Source organism: Sinohyriopsis cumingii, chromosome 3, assembly GCF_028554795.1.
Source record: "Sinohyriopsis cumingii isolate HCF-2022 chromosome 3, ASM2855479v2, whole genome shotgun sequence".
Taxonomy (NCBI): domain Eukaryota; kingdom Metazoa; phylum Mollusca; class Bivalvia; order Unionida; family Unionidae; genus Sinohyriopsis; species Sinohyriopsis cumingii.
The window spans coordinates 56,969,480-56,986,740 of NC_142963.1; the positions used below are offsets into that span (position 1 = coordinate 56,969,480).

The 17,261-nt window shown below is 32.3% G+C and overlaps 1 protein-coding gene across 1 annotated transcript in view; it reads right to left on the reverse strand.

The window, feature by feature from the left end:
• The window catches only part of LOC149802901 (cadherin-87A-like), a 156,072-nt gene that overhangs the window by 112,522 nt on the left and 26,289 nt on the right, over positions 1 to 17,261 (reverse strand). Inside the window, exons 8-14 of the mRNA XM_089952392.1 lie at positions 16,838 to 16,939; positions 14,086 to 14,226; positions 12,060 to 12,176; positions 9,963 to 10,047; positions 8,784 to 8,935; positions 5,112 to 5,309; positions 2,953 to 3,117 (exon numbers count right to left, since the gene is read on the reverse strand). Of these exons, the coding sequence (XP_089808518.1) occupies positions 2,953 to 3,117; positions 5,112 to 5,309; positions 8,784 to 8,935; positions 9,963 to 10,047; positions 12,060 to 12,176; positions 14,086 to 14,226; positions 16,838 to 16,939 (960 nt within the window). The remainder of the gene's footprint in view (positions 1 to 2,952; positions 3,118 to 5,111; positions 5,310 to 8,783; positions 8,936 to 9,962; positions 10,048 to 12,059; positions 12,177 to 14,085; positions 14,227 to 16,837; positions 16,940 to 17,261) is intronic.

Here is a 17,261-nt window from a genome sequence, read left to right on the forward strand (position 1 = left end):
AAAAATGATCTTTTCAAAGTAAAAATAAATGTGATCAGGAGAGAGGGAGGTATAACAAAAGAAAGTGTTTTCTCACACCAAATTATCATCCAGTGAGTGCCACAAAATGTCAACTGTTGGATAAATATTCCAAGCTAATTGGACCAGATTAAAGACTTGTAATGGTCTGATCAAGGGCAACCTGCAAGGCAAACCTATGTAATTAACTCCCAATCAATTATCAATGATGACTTAATGGGTAATACAAGTTAATCACCAACAAGTACAGGTGTGAACAGAATCCATGTCAGCTGAGTTTACCTTTCATCAAAGTCTCTCCACAATACCATACATCAATGTTACACACCCCCCCCCCCAGTGGTCTAAAGTGCTCTCCATTACGGATCACTGCCATCTCACCTCTGTCTGCACAGGTTTGAGTCTCAGATTCAGCCAATGGGGTATGTGAGAAAGCTTGCCAGTAGCTTCTCGTGGGTCGGTGGTTCTTTCCGAGATTTTCCCGGGTTCTTCCTCCACCATTAATACTGGGTGCCATGTATAGCCTATCGTGTGCTGAAAAATGGCGTTAAACCCCATAACAACAACAACAACAACAACAACAATGTTACCCAAATTTTAGCACTTAATTAAACATACATAAAGCATTTTAAAAAATTGCATTGTTCCTACTTATTTACTCTTATACATGAAATATGTCCACATCCATAGTTACTTAGTAAGACATATTCAAAGGTACAATTACCAGATGCATTTATACATCCATAGCTACTTAGTGAGACATATTCAAAAGTACAATTATCAGATGCATTTATACATCCATAGTTACTAAGTGAGACATATTGAAAGGTACAATTATCAGACACATTTATACATCCATAGTTACTTAGTGAGACATATTCGGAAGTAAAATTATCAGATGCATTTATACATCCATAGTTACTTAATGAGACATATTCAAAAGTACAATTATCAGATGCATTTATACATCCATAGTTACTTAGTGAGACATATTCAAGAGTACAATTATTAGACGCATTTATACATCCATAGTTACTTAGTGAGACATATTCAAAGGTACAATTATTAGGTGCATTTATACATCCATAGTTACTTAGTGAGACATATTCAAAGGTACAATTATCAGACACATTTATACATCCATAGTTACTTAGTGAGACATATTCAAAAGTACAATTATTAGATGCATTTATACATCCATAGTTACTTAGTGAGACATATTCAAAAGTACAATTATTTGGTGCATTTATACATCCATAGTTACTTAGTGAGACATATTCAAAAGTACAATTATTAGGTGCATTTATACATCCATAGTTACTTAGTGAGACATATTCAAAGGTACAATTATCAGATGCATTTATACATCCATAGTTACTTAGTGAGACATATTCAAAAGTACAATTATCAGACGCATTTATACATCCATAGTTATTTAGTGAGACATATTCAAAAGTACAATTATCAGACACATTTATACATCCATAGTTACTTAGTGAGACATATTCAAAAGTACAATTATTAGATGCATTTATACATCCATAGTTACTTAGTGAGACGTATTCAAAAGTACAATTATCAGACGCATTTATACATCCATAGTTACTTAGTGAGACATTCAAAAGTACAATTATCAGATGCATTTATACATCCATTGTTACTTAGTGAGACATATTCAAAAGTACAATTATCAGACGCATTTATACACCCATAGTTACTTAGTGAGACATATTCAAAAGTACAATTATCAGACACATTTATACATCCATAGTTACTTAGTGAGACATATTCAAAAGTACAATTATTAGATGCATTTATACATCCATAGTTACTTAGTGAGACATATTCAAAAGTACAATTATCAGACGCATTTATACATCCATAGTTACTTAGTGAGACGTATTCAAAAGTACAATTATCAGACGCATTTATACATTCATAGTTACTTAGTGAGACATATTCAAAAGTACAATTATTAGGTGCATTTATACATCCATAGTTACTTAGTGAGACATATTCAAAAGTACAATTATTTGGTGCATTTATACATCCATAGTTACTTAGTGAGACGTATTCAAAAGTACAATTATCAGACGCATTTATACATCCATAGTTACTTAGTGAGACATATTCAAAAGTACAATTATTAGATGCATTTATACATCCATAGTTACTTAGTGAGACATATTCAAAACTACAATTATCAGATGCATTTATACATCCATAGTTACTTAGTGAGACGTATTCAAATGTACAATTATCAGACGCATTTATACATCCATAGTTACTTAGTGAGACATATTCAAAAGTACAATTATCAGACGCATTTATACATCCATAGTTACTTAGTGAGACGTATTCAAAAGTACAATTATCAGACGCATTTATACATCCATAGTTACTTAGTGAGACATATTCAAAGGTACAATTATTAGGTGCATTTATACATCCATAGTTACTTAGTGAGACGTATTCAAAAGTACAATTATTAGGCGCATTTATACATCCATAGTTACTTAGTGAGACATATTCAAAAGTACAATTATTAGGTGCATTTAACCATTTAATGATAATACTTCCATTCACAGATCTATTTTTTACCCAAAATTTGATTATTCAAATGAAATCTTTTACAAGGACAATAGATGCAGATAAAAGACATTTTACTGTATCTCTGTACTGTACAATATATACTTGTTTATAAGTCCAGTCAAATTGCAAAGAAGAAAGGTCCTAATCTGCCATAGCATAATGCACCTGCAGATTAGTGCATGTGTCATTTGTTCTACTGATTTTTCCTATCAAACTGCATTATACAGATCTGTGGGTGCATTATGTAACAGCAGATCTGGATCTGTGCAGTTTGCAGTGGAACATGTCTTATAAGCAAGCAATATGGCATTTAAGTTGAGGCATAAAAATAAACAAACTTACCTTTATTATTTGGGTACGATAAGAAGCTACATCATAGTTCATGAAGTCATTTCTATCAATTTTAAGGTAAAAGGTAGTCGTTCCACTGCTGGAGCCAGTATCCAGACTGAATGTTCCGCTGTATGTTTGTTCTCTGATAGCCACATTATATTCATTGAAAGTAGCCTGAAGATGAAATGCAGAAAGTCTAGGATCAGTTCAATGTGTGTAATTACATGCATTTGATTTGTCATATTTTTAGAAGATGTTAAAAACGGTGTTTTGCTTAGATTGGTTCTAGTTTTTCATGATGCTAATAATCGAGACTAGCTTCAAAGACCAGTGCCTTAGACTACACTTGTGACTATTAACAGTTATTAATGTTTCCATAAATTCAAGTTTGTTGCAGTAGCAAACTTTTCAAATAATTGTAAACAGTCATTTTTTAAACTGCATACTTCATACAGCTGTATGTTTAATTGCTTCATATGAGAACACAACTTAAAATAAATAATTTTAAACAAATTTCTGGGATAATAACAGTGAAGTAAATCAAACAATTGGACAGGCCATGACCAAAATTTTCACTTTCTGTCAGTCTTATTAAAAAATCTTTAGGGGAAAAATGCATGGAATCAAGCAAAATATATTTTCTGGTCTTGCAGCCCTCTAGCTAACTTTCACATTACATCACATAAAATTACTCAAAGCAAATTATCTAACAGATCTGATGGCATATATGGGTTCTGCATACAAGAGCACATACCAACACATATATACACACACACATACAACATGGACTGGCATAGGATTGTTATATTAGACCTGCACCATACAAAATTTTTAAGTTGCACATATATGAACTGTTCACATCAATTAAGCTTTTACAGCATACAGGAACAACTCATACTATTCTTTTTGACCAAGTATGATTTTCTATGTTCCATTTTTGCTTATAGCCCAAATATCCCATTTATAAATACTTGCACTCACTCAAGTTATTAAACACTGCCATCTGATCTGTCTCAGACTGTATATAAATTGGCTATCAACAGTTACTGGACTTTTTCAATTATAACAAATAATGTGGCAACATCTAGACAGATTGAACCTAGGACTACACATTATGGAAAAATGTAAGGCTTCTAGATTAGAGACATCAAACATGACTACATCAACAATCTAACTTTCTTTCTTTCTCAAATACAGTTAGAACCAACATAAACCAGACTGTCAAACTTTCTCAAACTTTCTTTCATTCTCAAATACAGTTAAAAACAAATATCAACCAATCTGTCCAACTTTCCTCCTCAAATACAGTTAAAAACCAATATCAACCAATCTGTCTTTCTCTCTCAAATACAGTTAAGAACCAAGATCAACCAATCAGTCTAACTTTCTTTCTTTCTCAAATACAGTTAAGAACCAATATCAACCAATCAGTAACTTTCTTTCTTTCTCAAATACAGTTAAGAACCAATATTAACCAAACAGTCTTTCTTTCTCAAATAAAGTTAAGAACCAATATCAACCAATCAGTCTAACTTTCTTTTCAAATACAGTTAAAAATCAATCATATTATGATTAATTTGTCTGGATTATTTTTAAACTAAGAATATTTGTTGTTCCCCTCCCCAACCCAAGAAAAATTTACTTCCTAGAAACAAAGGGAAAATGGAACTTTATCCCACTAATTAACTATTTTCTGTTAGGTATGCATTTTCTTGTATCTCATGGCTGCTACAACAACAACAAAAACAAAATTTAAGAGCCAATGAGTAATGAAGATCCGTCTGTGGAAATATTGGGACTCTTCCACAGTCCATAAAATTAAGCACCAAAGAAAATGATTGTTTTAAACCAAGAAAAATTTATACCCATGGATGTAACTGAATTCAATTTTCTGATCAATAAAATGTTTGAACTGCCATTTTGAATAACAAATAATGCATTCATGAAGGTGCAAATAATAACTTTCCAAAAATGCAGATTGACAGACCTTAATTAGCAAAACTGATCTGAAAAAATTATTGAAAAATATTTAATCTTCCACTGCACAAAATGTCTGATATTATCATATTCATTCAACAATTTTCAGTTATTGAAAAATATTTAATCTTCCACTGCACAAAATGTCTGATATTATCATATTCATTCAACAATTTTCAGTTTGAACTCACCCCATCAGGATCCGTAACGAAAAAGCTGAAACCTGGAACAATGTTGGATGCGGAAGCAGATTTATCTTGTTCAGGGACATAAACAATATAGTTGGACTTATCAAAACGAGGTCCATTGTCATTCACATCGAGGATTGTAATGGCTGCTGAAGTCATGGTCGTGGCACCCATCGTTCCATTTGGATTTCTCTCAGTGGCCTGCAAGAAATTTGTAAGTAATATTCAAAATGTGAAAAACGATGAGGCCAGGGCTTGTATGTCAAACCCATGATCAAAGAATCTTCTGAAAATTTCTAACCTAAACTTTAACAAACTGTTGGCTATAATAACACCAACAATGCTGGTGGAAAGGTGATTGCAATATCCTGCTTCTCACTAGCAAGGTCTCAACAAAAATTTTTAAATTAGGAGTGAATATATGAATAAAGTAGGACTTCTATAATTGAAGAAGGAAAGGAATAATTAAAAAAATATTCCTGAATTATTATGAAAGATTGGGGGTAGATCGTGTTTTGTAGTTTGAAGAGGTGAACAATTTGATTTAATGATTTTGTTGTATATATATGCCCTCTGTACATGCCTATTTAAGTTCAATAATGCCTTTTCAGTCCATCTCGGAATTCATAAAAGCATTTTTAACAAACTGTTTTTTAAAATCTGAATAAAAATGAGCATAAACAAACTTAATGGGTTTGCTTGTTCCTATGTCTTATTTTATCAGATGATTAGAGGTTAGATTTTTTTTCTTGCACTTAAAAAAAACATCTCTGCACGATATAGCTTTGTGAATTGTGACATCCATTACATCAGGAAACTGACATAGTATATACGTTAACTGGGGGACAATTATGTAATAGATCCATGAAGTACATACCAATTCTAAATAAAGGTTTTAACATATGTAATGGGGTGAGATTGCAGAGAATAAAACTTGCTGAATAAAAATCATTAGGAACTGAACATAAACTCTCTAGCTATTATTTGGATTGGTCAGTGCTTGCCCAAGACAAATTTGTTCTTACCCTGGTGTCAGGCAAGTGGATTTGTCATGTGCAGAATTGGGACTTGTCATTCTGCTCCAAAATGCTCAGGACACAAAGTTGGCACTACCAAAGCCAGTACTTTATGTCCTTCCACTCTATATCAGATAAAAATGTTCAACATAGCAAGTAAGATGCCATCCGTCAGCATTTGTAATCTCAGCATCAACCTAATGTTGAAGTGTTCTGCAAGTCCAGAACTATAAAAAGAACTATAAAAATAACTAAGTGGAGTTCTGTGGAACTCAAATTTCTAGTCATCATCCTAGCATTTTGATCAGTCATGTCATTTATTGGTTCAAAATGCAAAGCACATTGTTATTGCTCTGTAGTTACATAGAATAATTATCAGTTTATATGTATTGTATTTAGTGTCAATTTATAGCAGTAGTTGCATCTTGATCTAAGAGATTGTGAGACAAGTTCATAATTGATCCGACTATGAAGTAAATGGAATTCTTTGCTTTTGTAACTACAACACAAGTCTCCTTTATCACTATACAGGTTTTTGTTGCTGAAGCATGTCAAGAAATTTGAAAGTGCAAAAATGGACTTGCAAAATAACAATAGTTGTTATTTTGGGTAGCTGCTTACCATTGTGGTGCATCATCCAGTGCGATACAAAAGATGTAAAACAACTATCAGGTCGAATTTGGACAGTTTTTACTATTTTAATAGAATTTAGTCAGAAATTTGATTTTTGTATATTTCCATTTAATTAAACCAGAGATAATCTCCAATTCTATTGTGACATTTTGTAGTTTCCAATTGCCCTTATAAGCATTAATTACTGTGCAGAAAAAAATTCAGACCAAAGTGATACTGACAATAAAATATATGCTCAAATGGCTGAGAATAAAATAAATGAAAAAAGAGAAACAAAAAAATTATTTTCTATGATATTAAGTAGAGGTACAGTTATGAGTTGAAAAAAAAGTAATATTTGTGGGGGGTCAAATCACTGTTCATAAAATCTGCTTCAGAAGATACCACCATTGTTTAAAGATTCCATTTAAGCCAGATTCCATAGACCAGATTGTATAAGTGGAAGTCATAGGCTTTGATTGACCTGGAGGGACATCAAGTATAAGAATTATTACAAACACAGTTCATGCATCAGTGACTGCCTTGATTGACCACTACAGATGAAGCCACCCATGAAATGCATGTAGTTCACATGTACAAAATACAGTTAATCTGTTGAGGGTAACCTATCACAATGTACAGTCATTATTGTGAAAAGTTCACAACTGAATAAAGAAAACTATTTCTCATTACAGTGGTTAGAAAAGCCTTTTCTTCCCGTATGTATCAAGTGTGCAAAAATCTGTGGTCACCAGCTGAACTCAAATACATAAACTATGTTAGTAAAGCATCAATTCCAGGTCACAAGGACCTTCCTTGATTGCAACACTGTAGTACTAACAGAAACGCATCCTGTTAAACAATTTCATTACTCAAACATTACCATAACTTCCCACCCTCCACCACTTTAAACACAATTTCAACAAAGTCACTGAAGCAAGAAATACAGGTCACAGTGACACATTTTTCCAATAAATGTTCACTGTCTGAGGTAGGACAGTATGCATTCAGCATGCCAAAAACCAAAGTGATCATGGACAGAATGCAAAAACTTAACCAAAACCAGTATATAGTGAAATATTGGTTACAGTGATATTTTTGTTGTTGTAAGGGTGTGGTTTTAACTGAGATGCAGATCATCTACAAGTTACATGAATTAGAATCAGCAGTGTCTGCTAAATTATCTTTAATTATAAAAAGTTGGTCAGTGAAGCATACAAATGGGACATCAAATAATTTATTCCTTAGAACACAAAGTGAACATTTGAAAGGAACTAACAGTATTGTGAATTAAATCCCAAACAGTCCTAAAAGTTAATTACAAATCCAAAAGTATAAATTATTCTGAATGAATTCCAGTGGTGTTCCAAATGAATTCCAATCTTGAATGTGTTGATGTACCAATAGCCTGGAATAGTGTGTTCATGTGCTAATAGTCTTGATGTATCACATTTATATAATCTAGAATATCCTTCAATGAATTAAAGTATTTATCTTCACTAGTCATGGGTTGTTGACCCACTTAGTTGCGTGGCAGATGTAACAAGCCAAAACAGTATCTACCAGTGAGCTATCTGATTGGATGCATCTGAATAAAACTGATCCAATCAGATTGTTTATTGCATTTACAAGGAGAGCTAGTTTGGAATAATCAAAGCACCTCAAAAGTAAGTGTCTCCAATTTAGCCTCACATTTTTCTTTTGAGGCATGTCAATAATGCTAAGCAGACAAAAGAATGCCTACCATATAAAGTAACAAGTTCTCCGATTGGTCAATTAATTCCACTTACTGCAGGAAGTTAACTTGTTCAACTGCAAGAGGGCACTTGTTTAAAAACGTTTTGGCTTGTTACATATGCCAGTGGTTTATTTGGAATAAAGTGGATGATCCCTTGGCTAGAGCTACTTTAAAGTAAGATGGGTATAATAAATCATGGAAAAATTTCTGGATACGTATTTGCCTAGGTTTATTTTTCTCAATCATGCTTGCACAGAAAAGAGTCCACAGATTATATAATACATGTATTTCTATCTCATCATTACTTACTACAACATTCAAGTTAATTGTTGGAAGATAACTTGTCAGATTCTCTCTGTCTATATTTCCTGCCACGATTAGAGGTGCTTGATAAGAGACTCCATTAGGCATCAAAAAGGTGCTGTTCAGGGTAAACAGTCCTCTTAAGGCACTTGGCAAATCTGGTAAGAAATATATAAGTGAGCTAATTTATGATACTGATGGACACATGGATGGATATGCACACATACACCAAGACATACATAACATCATTAAAATTGAGGCTAATGTGTGGTGTACATGGACATATGGATAGATATGCACACAGACAACAAGACATACATAACATCATTAAAATTGAGGCTAATGTATAGTGTACATGGACATATGGATGGATATGCACACAGACAACAAGACATACATAACATCATTAAAATTGAGGCTAATGTATGGTGTACATGGACATATGGATGGCTATGCACACAGACAACAAGACATACATAACATCATTAAAATTGAGGCTAATTTATGGTGTACATGGACATATGGATGGATATGCACACAGACAACAAGACATACATAACATCATTAAATTTGAGGCTAATGTATAGTGTACATGGACATATGGATGGCTATGCACACAGACAACAAGACATACATAACATCATTAAATTTGAGGCTAATGTATAGTGTACATGGACATACGGATGGCTATGTACACTGACAACAAGACATACATAACATCATTAAAATTGAGGCTAATTTATGGTGTACATACACATATGGATGGCTATGCACACTGACAACAAGACATACATAACATCATTAAAACTGAGGCTAATTTATGGTGTACACGGACATATGGATGGATATGCACACAGACAACAAAATGATTATCCTATTGAGCTTTTGCCAAGGTGACTTTGAAAAGCATAATAAATAATGCTTCATACTGATGCCTTCCTAGATTTAATTGCTAGAGGCATCATGAGCTAGGGTTAATGATATCCAAATTTTTACTACTGATCTTCTTCAGGTCCTATGGTTTCCACAAATCTTGAATACCACTTTAACCATATATCTAAGCCATAAAGAAGTAAATTCAGAAAACTAAATTTTTTCATCAAATTTGATAAATATAAAAGTGAAATAATAATAAAACATATCTGTGTATGGATTCATAAATGCATGCATGTAACTTTGACTCACCTGTCTCATTCAGACTTAACACAACTGGGTTAGGACTTCCAGTATCACCATCATGGGCAGCAATAGTAGCAAACACTTGGGTACCCTGAAATCATGAAACAAACAATGTTTACTAGTATTAGGTTAACCACTGATACTGCACATTATTATCATATTATCATCATACTTTTTCCCAATCAAAGTTGATTAAAACCAATTCAGAAAAAATTCCGGAAATTGCAAGAAATTTGAAACATCACTAAACATTATGCAGATGTATGAGAAGAGTTGTGTTGATGAGATGATGCTGCAGTGTATTAAAGAGTTTTATCTCAAGTAAAGTTTTGTAGCTTTTAAAATAAAAGGTTGTTTGGAGTGCATGTTCCAACATGTAGTTTTTTTTTAGTAATTTATAAGATGTCCCACAACTTATGACTAAAAGAACCTCAATGTGTCCCAGAACATACAGTGCACAAAAAAACTACTTTAAAAATTAGTTTATGGTGTCCAAAAAATATGATGTCCCAACATATATGTTAAATATGGTAATGAAATTTGTTCAAAATGGAATTTTGTAATAGTAATACGGAATTACAACAGCAGTAATTTAGTACCAACTCATAATTTATTATATTCTAAAAGACGAGTAACATGCAAATAATGGGAACTGGAAATAAGTACATGTATCTTGCTTCGACTTTCATAAAATTTTGAAAATCCAAATCATTCAACTAAAGTCTCTTTCACCTAGCAATTATGAAGTACAGATTTTAGACAATTTTTCCTACATTTGATTTTAAACAAATCTGATACTCAGACACTTGATATCTTTATGACTTAATTACAATTACAACACAATTTTACCTTAATTACAATTACAACACAATTTTGCCTTATATTTTAGTTGGGCACATTAACATCAATACAAAATACAAGTAAACAAACAAACAAGCAAAAATGAGGTTTTAAATTAATCTTTGAAAAAAGAAATATCTACAATGAAACTAAAATCAGTGTAGTGATGACAAGAAAATAATTTTCACCTAATACTTGAATTTAAATATACATATATACAGTGGAGCCTCGTTAATCCGGACTCCATTTATCCAGAAACCTCGCTATCCGGACATAATTCAACGGGAACGGAATTCCTAAACATTAATTTGCTCTGTTAATCAAGAAATCTGCGTTCTGGATCCGGAAATCAAAATTGGGGACCAAAGTGTAAAATTACATTAAAACTTGTCTCGATAATCCGGAAATAATCTGTCCAAAAATAAGAAAATTCTAAAAATTATATGTGAAAATACAATCAGAAGAATAATACATAAAACACAGTAGTGAAGCCCTTGAGAATCTATGGCCACTATCAATAACTAAGTAGCGTGACCATATTGTAACCAACGATTTTATAAACAATGTCTGTTTTAGCTAGTCGCCGACGGGGCTGTTAATAATTAAATAAACACAATGGGATCAAATCGTCCACACTTTTTGACATAACATATGGTAAATAAATTAAAAGTGTCATTAAGCCTCTTTGTTGTTTACCAATTGTATGTAACAATCACAGTTTATTGTTTGCTGTGCAAATACAGTTGACATTTTTAAGCTGTGGACAGTATAGGGCTTCAAAGAATCCAGGCAAACAAAGGTTACAGACTTCTTCAGGAAATTGACATAATAAATGTATGTACAGTACATATATGTACATGAACATAGTGTGATGTGTTCGATGTGTTAATTGTCTGAACTTCAATTTACTGTATATGTACGTACAAGCACATGTTATAATAATGTGAAATAAACACAAATTAATAGATGTATTCATTAATTTATTTCAACCATTATTGAATATACAGTATATTACATTTAAAGCTAGCATATACATGTACATATATACGGTGTGATGATATCATAAAATAAAAAATGTGCATGATTCAATTATCCGGAAAACTCGTTAATCCGGACATATTCACTGGGAACGAATGTGTCCGGATTAACGAGGCTCCACTGTATTATGTTTCACCCTGCATAAAAAAACATAACAGTCAAAAATTGAATCTATATCCACAAGGACAGCTTTGATAGTAACTCCTAGTATAAAGTAATACTTACAATAGGGGTGTTTTCATACACTTGAAAGCCATAGGGAAGGAAGTCGAACAATGGTGCAGTATCCTGAGTATCAAGTATGTCATACAAAACATTTATTTGGCTTTTTAACTGACCATCCTGGAAATAATAAAACATGTCATAAAATATGGAACCGTTATATGCAAACTCTGTCAAACAAATATTTATGTACATGCAACTGTCCTTTGGTGCACATACGCAACACACCAATATTAATATTGTATCAAATATTCCTGGTGAGACTGGAATGCCATTAAGCTCCAATTCTCTGCACTTGTCATGATCTCACCAATATAGGTAATATTACCGTGGGTCTTGCTTGAAAAAGTGTGATATGTGACATCCATTTCTAGTAAGAAAAATAAACAATACATACTGAGTTCATACAAACTATTACTAAGCCAACAGGTATACCTATATCAAGATTCCTGATTTTCATCAATAATTAAGTTATGTCACTGAAACCAAGGGCCTGTAATGACTATATCACTGACCTTGAACTCTGACCTAAGTCCCCATTATTAACTGATAGCTGTCTTGTCAACCTATAACAAGCTGTTTACCAATAAAGGTGTCCATTAATCCCTCAATAATAAAATCGTGCATTCTGGAGCAATTACATTTAACTTATTCCATTAACCTTGACCTACTCTCATAAACCAAAATGATATCAGTAGCTGTAGGTCCTGCCTGCTTGCCATTACTTCCTTTCTCTGTAAAAATGCTAACATGCAATACTTAATACACGATAAAGGTGTGCTAATTATTTTTTAGATTTTATTTATTACTTGTACATATTGATAAATTCAAATGAAATGTATGTGTGGTTCTGTTTACCTGGCTGACCCTCTTTTTAACTACCAAATATACCATTAAATTTTTTTTTAAACACAGATATGTAATTATGATAAAAGTTAAATTCTGGATCAGTGTATGCTTCATTTAAATCTGTCCCGAAAAAAGTTTGTACTAACTTCCCTACCCTAAATAGTTTTCATTGTAACTAGGACCATACATATTTCTTGGTAACCTCAGTACAGAATTCCTTCATTATAATGCCATTCATTATAACACAGTTTCTTTTATAAGGTATTACCAGGCAGCTCATTTCATTATGTTGTAAGTAAATTATCTGTATCATGCAGAAACACCTGCCCAGTAATCACAGACAGCAGATGAATGTTACACGACTTTAATGCAGAACCTTTTCTGGGGGAAATTAGAAAGGTCATTCTGATCAAGTGACCATAATGTAAAGGTGATCATTGGGACAGTCTGGATGTCCTTTCATCTGAAATGTAACTAATAATTTATGAATAATGCCCACCAATAAATTTTAGGAAAAAGTTGGCAAATTTTAATGTTTTCTTTTGGCATTTTTCACCATGCTCTTTCCATGGCAACTAGCTTGTGAACATGAAACTTTTGTCTGAACTGAAATAACACTACTTCCTACATGTAACATAGATGAAAATCATTGATAAATATTTACACAAATCAGTTTTTACCAGTGCAAACCAATTTAAAAATTTAACATGCCCTTGAGAAACTTAAGTTCAATAAAAAATGACAAAATAATATCGCAATAAAGTTTTTCACAAATATGGCAAAATGAACATAAAGCAGAAAACTAAACATAAGTTCTTTCTGCCTCTGAATCTATTTGACTGGCTAATGTGCAAGCACCTTGCAAACATGAGCCTGCCTGAGCCAAATGATCTTGTCCCAGGTGTTATGCAAATGATCTTTTCCCAGATGTTAGGCAAATGATCTTGTCCCAGGTGTTAGCCAAATTTTCTTGTCCCAGGTGTTAGGCAAGTGAATTAGTTCTGCATCATATGATGAAAATTTGAGAAGTGTCAGAAAAATACCCCTATCCTAAAGTCCTTTACACTGGAAAAATACCTGTATCCTAAAGTCCTTTACACTGGAAAAATACTACTATCCTAAAGTCCTTTACACTGATCTCTTACACTATGAAATGAATGAAGGCAATGTGCATACTTACCGATGCCTCAAGTGTCAAGACATTTGATGTAAACCTTATGGTCTCAAAATCTATTGGGGTCTTGGTGACGATATCTATCCTTTTTTTTCCACTATCAATTCCAACATTTTTAATTTGAAATAAGTCACAAGAAACTTTTTCCTGAAATAAAGAATCAAGAAAACATAAAACACAACAATTAAAATTAAGTTTATTACAGAAAACAATTAATTGTTTTTACTAATACACTATATGTCTTCCAAGTAAAAATTTTGCAAATTTTTGTCTTCTGCTTCACTTCAGTGCTTTTTTTTCTCACCTATTACTGAATGCAACTAATGATGCATTGGTTATGTCTATTTTTATTCTTATAAAAACATTATGGGTGCAGATTCTTATTTATTAATCCAATAAACTGATTCTGTAAACAAGAACCATTTGCAGGTATATTACATAAAGGAAATCCAATGTACATAAGCAGTAGAATTTTAAATGCACCTCAGCACAAAAGTAGCTATTTAACACCAACGAATGCTTAAGTTTAAAAAATATAACATTAAATTGCACCCCCCCCCCAAGGAAATCACAAATGTGCAGCTAGCAGCTAGGTCATCTTACTGAAGGTTGGCAGAAATGATTTTGTGTGCGTAAATTATGTTTTATTTCTGAGATAAGTTTCAAATACACAATAACATTAGCAAAATTAACTTCTGCTATGTATACCACTTGAATTGTGTCCTCCAGGAAAAATTAACAATTGTCAGACTTTTTTTCTTTTTCTGAGAGGGCTGGATTCAAGAGGTAGAGAAATTAATTATAAATGCTAAAGTGATCCGTTAAATAAATTTGACAGTGAAAAAAACCCTATAAATCTTCAAATATAAATGTGAGTGTTTCATGATATGCATAAATCTTTACTGCTATATAAATTTATTTTAAGATGAGATGAATGGATTATTTTAACAAGAAGTATAAAGCATAAAATGCATGAATTGTATTTGTGCATATGTCTCCTTCTTGACCCTTGTTAAATTTTGACCTTGAAAATTGATCGTCTTGCACCAACTTGTTGAGACACCACTTATCTTGATATACTGCATTTTGTTTGCTGAAGGAGTGGTCTCTCAAGCTAGATTTTACAATACTGGGTTATTTCTTTTAAATTAAAAGCTAAAATGAGAAACTATACATTTAAAAAATAATTTATGAGTAATGTAAGTGACTATATGAATGCCATAAAAAAATACACGATACTTGTGACAACATATATATGACAAATGATTCAGACATTTTGAACATGGTAATACTAGCAACTGTCAAAATGAAATCAAACATCTAGAACTTGATATAAAATATGTGGTCAATCCTTTTGCAATAACTGTCTACAAAGAAATTTATAAAGTTGGACTAAGCTTTGACCAACAGTATCTTCTTATTAAATGAAAATCTTTTTCAAACACATAATTAGATATGCTAAGAAATCTTTAATTAATAATTAGATATGCTAAAAAATCTTTAATTAATAATTAGATATGCTAAGATATTCTGATAGATGCATGCATTTATTGGTGCGCATCTCAAACACAAGAAGTTCAGTTTGGATGCTTTTAGCCACACTGCTTAGAGGCTACATTTCAATATAGAAAATTTCAATACATCTTTTCCCAAATTAAAAACCTCTTCATCCAGATGACTGTAATTGGAATTTTACAAATTGACCTTACAATAAAACTATACAATCAAATTATTAACAACTTGGAGTGTAAACTTTCCATTTTGCTATTTTATATTTCTCTTCAATTTAGATTACAATCATTTATTACATTCTCTGATGTGTATATTTTTTGTGTATGACTTGAACTATTTAAATTTATGTGTCATGGTTTCTAAAATTATTTTTTTGTTTCATAATAATTTTTGGCCAGGGGATAAATTCCTCATAATCCAAAAACTCTAAATAATCCTCATCATAGGTTATACTTTCCTTGCCTTCCAATGAAAACTGGCAAGTGCTATACCATGTATTTACATTGTGTCTATACAAAATTACTAGAACTTAATCACCTGACATTCCACATTAATCTAATTCATCGGAGACCTTGATGATACAAGCTTACATAACAAATCGATCAAAATCAGATCAGAAATAAGAATTCTAGTGTGGTAATCAGCTCAGGCATCAATCAAGATCACCTGTTTAATATAAGTGGATGTTACTCACAACTGAACTTTTTCACGATCCTAATAATATAAACTAAATTACCAAGTCTGATTAAAATCTGTTTAGAAATATGGTCTATAGTGTTCACAAGCTCAAACAATCTGATGATTTTATTCAAAAGCTCAACCAATCAGATGAATTTATTCAAAAGCTCAACCAATCAGATGAATTTATTCAAAAGCTCAACCAATCAGATGAATTTATCACCTCATAAATATGCATGTATATTGCTTATAATTAAACTCTTCTAAGATCTTGGTGAAATAAGCTTACATACCACTTTGTATCAAAACCTGATCAGAAATATGGCCTCTAGAGTGTTCAAAAGCACTGACAATTAGATGCAATATTGCCTGATTAACATGTGCAAATGTCCCTCATAATCCAACTCTTTCAAGGTCTTAAAAGTTTGATGAAAATCTAACCAGAAGTGATGTCCCATGTTCATAAACAAGTTGACGGATAAATGGATGAACATGGTGGATGATGGATGCAAGGTCATACCATAGGCAGCTCAATTGTCTTTTGGCCAGGTGAGCTAAAAATACTTACCGTGCCATTGTTATGAATGCAAGTAACATTGAAATTGTTGTATTTAGGTGAATCAGCATCCACAACTGTGACATTGAAGACTGTAGTACCAACAGGAGCACTCTGCAAAACAAGGAAAAAATTAATAGATTATGAAAAACAAAAAAAAAGGTTTTGCAAAATATAATATCTTACTTGTGACCAATATGATGATGACAAAGCACTCCCAGCATATCACAGTAAAATGATTAAAAATACTGAACTGTCCTTCTGAAGTTTCAGTAGAATTCAGCAGCTTTAGAAATTATATGACTTTCAAGATCTTAAATACAGCATCACCCTAAAATCATTGATGATAATGGTGGCGATGCTGGAAGAAAATGTTTCCTCTGTCTTGCCATTCACAGAGAGACAACAATGGTACTGCAAAACACTGTCTTTCCTG